The 7,823-nt window shown below is 39.3% G+C and overlaps 1 protein-coding gene across 1 annotated transcript in view; it reads left to right on the top strand.

Moving 5' to 3' along the window:
* sfswap (splicing factor SWAP) overlaps positions 1 to 6,553 on the top strand; it is a 53,450-nt gene extending 46,897 nt beyond the window's left edge. Inside the window, exon 19 of the mRNA XM_014002422.1 lies at positions 5,816 to 6,553. Within this exon, the coding sequence (XP_013857876.1) occupies positions 5,816 to 5,881 (66 nt within the window). The 3' untranslated portion in view covers positions 5,882 to 6,553. The remainder of the gene's footprint in view (positions 1 to 5,815) is intronic.
* The last annotated feature ends 1,270 nt before the right edge of the window (positions 6,554 to 7,823 follow it).

Below are 7,823 nucleotides of genomic sequence, written 5' to 3'. Positions count from 1 at the left end.
CATTTTCCCTGTGAGCTGGCAAAGCTTTTTTTTTCTTTCCAGCTGGTAAATCTTAATATCCAAATATTGTTTTAAGTTTCCTTTTTAAAATTTCATTAAACATTTCTCATTAGAATAACCTATAAATAGGATTCAGACCATCGTCTATGGGTTATCCTGATTAGGATAACCGCTCATGATATCAGGATGATCCCCGTATCGAAAAGTTGCTTTAAAAACCTGGAATCTGAAAACGACTTTCGGTCATTTTGACCAAATTTGACTCAGTCTGTGGTTTGATGTGATGGCCCACYAATARACATAGTTTGTTAGTGCAAAACATGTTTCTGCAGCAGTTTGAGTTTCCCAAATTGGATGCTTTTTACAAAGTGGTGCTATATTTCTTATTTTCTGATGCTCTTTCAATTAGGCACATTTAGTTTGTAGTTTAACACTTCAAATCTTTAGTTGCTAGATGAGCCATGAGAAAACCAAACGTGATGCTGAGACATTTCTGTGTGTGAAACAAGTATTGCAATGAGTGTAGCGAGTCTCCAGTGTCAGTCAGTATCCAAGAGGCTCTGAGACTTGACATAATGAAGGTCAACTGAAGAGGCAACAGCAGCCATTCTGTGACCACTGGTGCTACTCAAACTCAATAGGAACTATTTCCGTCCTGAGGGTGCGTGTGTGGGGGGGTGAGAATGACAGAGTGTCTCTCAAAGTGAGCCTTTGGTGTTTGCAGAACAGATGCACCGCAGACACATCACACGTCTCCCGCCTTAATGCTTCCCTCTCATCAAAACTACAAAAAACAACTCCCATTTCTTTTTTGCACTCATTATCTCTCACAGCCTCTCCTCTTGCCTTCATCTCAACACGGCAACGTTAACTTGTTCATAAAAACATGATGCCGCAACATGGCCCGATTCTAAACCGCTAACTACTTGTACCCCATCTGTGATGTTTTACAAACGCATCTTGAATAATTCAGCATATCCTCGTCTGTATAATGGCCTTTGCTTTGCAGACGGTGCCTGGTTGCTATTTGCTTCAGCGCATCTCTCATTTTACGCCTGTTTGTCTTTGTTCCTCTCTCTTTTTTCCCCCCTTTCCTTGCTGTTTGTTTGATAGCTAATTGGTGAACCTTTAGACCTGTTTACTTTTGTGTTGTTTGGAATCTTAAACACAYAGCACACTTTTTACTTTTTGACCCCCTGTGATTAAAGGAATGTTAAAATCCAATATTCAAGATGAAAAAAAAACAACAACATAAGACTTTAAAAAGGTGAATTCATCCATGGCAGACACATTACAAATTTAGTTTATTCATCAAATCATATAAAAGAACAAAGAACTACTTGCCCTATTGCTGGGTTTTTTTAAACCCATGTTTATTTGTGCAAAAATATACGACTTAGACACACCATAAGTCTAAAACTATAAACTCTTATCTGTGATCTGTGTTTGCTCTAGCAGACATAACTTCTCAGAGCAGAAGGCAGCAGTGGAATATATGTTGGCCCAGTTGGACGAACCAAACAACAACACAACAGTGGTTGGGTTGTTTTTCAGTAATGTCACAAAATGGCTTTTATTATGGCTCTCAGGTAATCTGATTGCAGTGGATAGCTCTCAGCACATCGCTGCACACCAGCTTTAAACATTCATATATGCGTTCGTACATACATTGTGAGTCGCAGGTTGTGATCGGATCAGGCCAGTCGCTCTATATGCAAATGACGATGTAGCCTGTGTCARAGATTCAGGCGTTAGCAGAGCAACAAACAGGTCGTCTTTTAACCAATGTTTCTGTAAAATACCTTATATTCTGACATTAAAGCATTTTAGATCCCCCCGTGTCACAGCCACAAACACTTTGTAAACCACAGTTACTCCTGTAATACATGGTATATTGTGCGTGGCGTATAATGTGCAACACTTCCTGCTCGCGCTCTGACACCTTCCTGAACGTTACATTGTTACAACAGTATTTCTGAGGAGGTGAAATGTGCTCGGCTTGGCTTTAAAACAGTCTGGGTAAGGCTGACATAAAGGTGTCCACCGCAGATTAACAGGACACATGCGTTGGTTGTGCACTGTGCTCGCAGTTGCTTTGTAAAAATGTGCCCGAAGCACATAACAGGGCTATAACTGCATAAATTAAAAACAAGACAGTCTAACTGTTGAATTTGAAATTGAGAGCTATGCAAATATTATATGGTTTGTTTGTTTTGTTTTTCAAGCAAACTTGAGCAGCTAACCAGGTGCATTATTCAAACTGAAGTGGTGGACATTAATGGTCAAATTTATAATACAGTGGTATACAMTATTCACTGGATGTATTTGCCCAAGATCAAATTAAAAAGTTAAGATTCACATTAGAAAATGCATGTTAGAAACTGCTTGGAAAGTATTTAAAACTTTTTAAGCTTGTAAAAACTAAAAGATTATTGTTTTTAAAGGTTGCAAAAGATCTTAAAACAACAGACAGGATTTAGGAAAGTAGTTTTTGCTTGTGACCACATGCTTTTCACACCACAATCATTAAAATTTCATTTGAGTTTAGGAGCCTTGTAAGAAAATGTTCCAGTTACAAACACTTCTACTTTTTTTTCTTTTTTTAAGTGTGAAAAGCAGTATTCTCAGTTATTTTTTTCAAATGTTTTTGCATACCAAAAAGGGGGGAAAAATACTGTATATTTAAGTTAAAGTTTTTTAATCTTTTGTATAAGAAGTGAAAGTCATTCCTTTTCAGTAATGTAACTTGGTTTGTTTATCTCACACGAGACAGTTGTAATGTAGTAAAGGTTTTTCCTCTACTCTCATGTTTGGACAGACACTTGCTGCTCACAAAGAATTGAATTATAGTTGGAGCGTTCTTTGCCACGTATTGCAGAAATTGTCCTGAGTGTGTGTGAGTCTGTTTGCTCAGACTCACCAGGGATTTGCGAAAAATGGCCTTTTGAGTGATTTGATGTGACAGCTCCTTCCCTCTGTGATTACAGCTGTTAATTTGTCTCGTCTGTCAGGAGAGCTGTTTTTTTTTTGTGTCTGTTCTGTATAAATCACCGGTGGGATGCAATGGAAAATTAACACTTCCTTTTCTGCAATGCAAGCATTTGCCTGGCCGTCAGCAGAATTTGTAAGTCCTGTCTGAGACGTCTGGAGYAAGGACAGTGAGACCAAAAACCTGCATGTCTGCAGCTTCCTGCTCAAACCTGCACTCAGTTTTCACAGCTACAGCTCTCTGCTAATTATTCTTTGTTTTGTTTTCCTTATACCTGTTMCCTTAGTAGTAAAAATTGAGAATACGGTGCCTATAAATACGCTAGAAAGGGGAAGGAAGTACAAAAAAACTCTGCTTGCGAAGGGGCATGCTGACCTTTATTTGCTTAAAGGAGACCAATTATGGGTCCTAGAAATTTTTATGGTATGTRTGTGGGCTATCCAGACCATGTTCATTCAATTTAATGCACAAAATAATTCTCAGATAATAAAATTTCCCATTTTCTAGTTCTGCCTGCTCTGACTTCCATTCAGAAGAGCTGTTTATGTTAATGAGCTCTGTTGGTAACGCCCTCCAAAAATCTGTTGACATTAACTCCGCCCTCCAAAGCCAGCGTTTATGTTAGCATGGCTAATAATAGCAGAAGCTTCGTTGTACAACCATTTGAGACCCAGAGGCAGAGTCATGGTCCCAGCTTCCTTTTTTCTCTCTCTCCCTCCTCTGCTCTGCGCTCACTCTGCATGCTGTTACCAGAGCAGGGAGCAGCAGCGGTCAAAATACCTCAGAAACTTGAACAAATAGGCTTTAACAAGGCTTTAATAAGCTAAACAATAGAGGTACATGAGAAAACGTGTTCATAACGAATGAAAATAAATAAATAAAATTGTGTCCATGCCAGTCTCAAACCCTGGTGTCCCACTCTCTGGTCCAACACTCTACCCATTGCCCTATTGGAGACTTGTTGTGAAATGAGCTGCGCATTACACAACATGGTGACGGCTTTTTATACTGAGGAGGTGGAGCTTCATCCGGGGGTTGCTAGGTAAGGGGCTGAATGCAGGTTCCGGTGGGTTGTCGTACGGCTTGTGACATCACAAAATGACGGAAGTATAAAACTTGTCGTTAATATACATTAAAAATATACATGTATTTACTTACAGTAAATATGCCCCTGGGTGCATTTGTTTGGTCCTAGGACTGTTTTTTTAAGAAGTACATACCCAAAGTTGAGTAAAAAAAAACTTTAAAAAAGGAATTTTGCATAATAGGTCTCCTTTAAAGATGGATTGAACTGTATGATATGACTTGCTTTTGTCCCCTGTTTTAATTTAACTTGCCTTTTTGCTAAGCCTGTTATGTCTGGTCAGAACCTCCCGGGTTAAAATGCGCTGCGTTCAATTTACCAGCTGCGCTCATTCATGCAAGCAGCTGGCAAAGCCGTAGTTAAAACAAATCAGCACGCTTGCTTCAAGCTGCTTAGTTGATTTCCCAGTGGGAGCAGCATTACTAGCAGCTCCTTCACGCCTCAGGGAGTAGTTTGATTAATTACACCAGGAATAATTATTCATTGAGGAGCTGTAATGCGTCGCAAAGTGTTACAACCTCAACCCGATACTCTTTGTTAGTTACTTCAAGTGATAGTAATTAGTTTGCGTATTATCAATGCAGAATGCTGCTCTCTGACTGGGCAGCTGATTGGAGATCAATTGGACTTGTAGGAGAATAAGAAAGGGTCTGCTTAAGTCGAGCCAAAACACAGTGATGGAGTCAAATTATGACCATTATTTAGCATTGCTGGCAATCATTGGTAATATGTTGCATAACAGCCTCAGTGAAGTTGCCCATGGTTTAGTGAGCTCATAGCCAAGAGAAGGTGTTTCAATGGGGGATTCTTTGAATATGTTGGAATTTCTTTGACTCCCAAACACTCGTGAAGAATGTTAAAAGGCCAAATTTGATTATAGTTCATCGAAAAAAATCATTGCTATCTGGTTTGCTAAGAAAGTAGATTTTGTACACTTTATTGTTAAAGCTACAAGACCGTGTTGAAGGAATTTAGTTTCTCTGATCATAGTTACCAGTTTTATTTAAAACATTAAGTACAAGGCTTGTTGGACTGTAGCCAACCTCCCAGAATGTGGACACACAAAGAAATACAGCCCCAGTTTGACCAGACTGATGGTGCAGATGGTAGAAAAACGCAGAGCAAACTAGTCAGTGGGCTAGATTTAGCTTTTAGGTTATTTGTTACTGATCCAGTAACATAAGGAGTTTTTCCATTAAAAGACTCGACCCGGCTTTACTCTACCCCAGGTTGTGTTTGCATGGAGCACAGAGCCGCCTTGATGTGGGTGGGATTATAATATTAATACATACTGCATGTGTGATCTTATTTTGTTTTGTTTGTGACACAACAATAATGGACTACACCAAACCCGAAGGAAAAGTACTGATTATTAAACCAGACCATCCACTAATAGTAGCTAATGTTAGCTTGTTTAGTTGGTTGCTACTGTTGTTGTGTAGTTAAAGTTGGATGCAAAAAAAGTTAGTCGCTGCAAACAATTCATGTAAAGTTACTCTCATTTGTGACGTAACACCCCCCCACCCCACCCCCAAGTCAGTGAACCAATCAATAAGCAGCAGTAGCTCACATTGATTATTATTGCTATCTTGCTTATGGATTGGAACCCCATAAATCAGGGTGGACCTGGACCATAAGGGCTAATAATGCACACAGGCCTTGCAGTGCAGAAAGGTCTATGCATAAGTGTAAATGTGCTCTTTAKTAAAACTTACCCATTGCTTTTTCTCTCTTGTTTCCAGGATCTGATGGCCAAAGTGCGAGCCATGCTTGCCTCCTCCAAAACCTTCCAGCCTCCCACGTCCTAAACAAGGTGTCGCCTGCTTGACAAACTCTGACACTCATGAGCGCCATCTTCCAATTTCCTCGAGATTCATTCGGCCTGCATTTTATGTCTGTCAGCGCCGTCTTTATCTGTGATTTATACTTTCATTTCAATACCAGCATCAGCAGGCTCAGTTTCACCACAGCATGTCTTCTGCTGTGGWTAACAGCCAAAGTAAGCTGGAGCTGAAGAGCGTCTGGTTTCACACCCGACTAGAGAAAACTGGTTATTTGCGGGGGAGATTTAATCGCAGTTGAAATGTTTTTTTTTTTTTTTTTGCGCTGCAAGAATCGTGAAAATAATCCACCTGTTTTATTTGTTGCATCCTGTTTTTCATGACAAGCTCATAAACGATGACAGTCATTTTTCTGTGCAGCTTTTTACGTGGAGCTGCAGTATTTACCTCCTTCTATGAAGGTTTGTTTGGATCATTTTCTCCCTTCTTTTTTCTTCTGCTCTCTGCTGGTTCCCCCACTGCCTTTCTCTCCATCATTTCACCCTTCAACTGGGAAAAAAGGCTTTAATTTTTTATTCTACCCCTCAGCTTTAGTGCGTGGCCTTCTTTTTTTTCTGTTTCAAGTTTGTACTGTAAGAAATTGAATGCAGAACAACTTTGTAAACTTAAACAGTCAATAAAGTTTCAATCGTGATTTAATTGTGGTCTTATTATTTTCTTGTCAGGAGCTCCGTCTTTCTGTTTGTCATTCATTTGTGATGTTCTGATAAGATAGCGGGAAATAATGTTTACTGGCCCCGAGGCTTCACTTCCATTGATTATATGAAGTTTACTCACACAGCAGCCTCCAAACCCTAAAAGGTGGATCGTCTGATACTCTCAGTGCACCTGCCATTGCTGAGATGACACCCGAGTGCAGCTAAACCAATAGCCAGAGGTTGTTGGGAAACTCGCAGCTTGATGACCCGAGCCTGCGTTCCAGCTCATAAAAGATAAGATCTTCAGACTGGTGATGTTTGTTTAAGGCCAAGCTGAGTCCTAAAAGTAATCGATAAAATTTCAAGACAATTCTGATGCAGACAGGTGCTTTTCTTAACTATTTTTAAGGTCTGTGTTTTCAGATCTACCTGTCGACACGGTGATATTTAAAGAAATATTAACACCTGACATTTCACCAGCTTGAAAAATAATTAGGTCCAGGACTTCTTGCCCCAAAGGTTTTTCCGACAATCAGGATGTTGGGAAAACCTACAAAAACTTAATCCAAAATGCTGCTCCAAGAGTTCTGATTAGAGTCATGCAACCTTTTATAGCTTCTCTGCAATGGCTCCCTAAAATATATTTTATTTCTAACATTTAACAACAAATTTAGTTTGTCGTAAATATCTTATTGGTCCATATTTACTTGACGGACAACCTTGCTCTCAGACTGCGGGTTMGTTTGTGCTTCCCAGAGGTTCAAAAAGTAGACATTTCTTTTCTGAAGTAACCGTTTGATGTAATCTGTTGGTTTTCTTTTTGTTAACTGGTACTTTTTAATATTTTTTTTGTTAAACTATAATTGGGTTGAACTGACTACTGCTCTGCGATAACTTTTCTTATGAATTGGTGCTTTAAAAATAAACTAAATTGAACTGATTCACCCTTTTGCTATCAGAGAAACTCTACGTGAACTTCACATGAGAAGCTGCTTTGAAGCTCATAAGAACCATAAATACGTCCTCTAAAGCGCTACAGAAACAGTTGTCTGCAAATTCCCAACATTAAATCTCAAAATAATTAGAGGAGTCACATGGAAAGAAGTTAAAGAGCTTTTCCTCTAACAGCTAGACTTTTTCAGTAAGCAAATCACAAGTCTGTAATCAGCCAAATTTAATTAAAATCATGTGTGCCTGTTGAACAAACTGCTACAGATAAAAATTTCACAGGCAGCGCTGGAAGAAAATTGGTATGGAACCAACGTTTCCAA

The sequence above is a fragment of the Austrofundulus limnaeus genome, unplaced genomic scaffold, assembly GCF_001266775.1.
Source record: "Austrofundulus limnaeus strain Quisiro unplaced genomic scaffold, Austrofundulus_limnaeus-1.0 Scaffold13, whole genome shotgun sequence".
NCBI classification, from domain to species: Eukaryota; Metazoa; Chordata; class Actinopteri; order Cyprinodontiformes; family Rivulidae; genus Austrofundulus; species Austrofundulus limnaeus.
The sequence above is the reverse complement of the archived record's forward strand: the minus strand, read 5'-3'. Positions and strand labels throughout refer to the sequence as shown.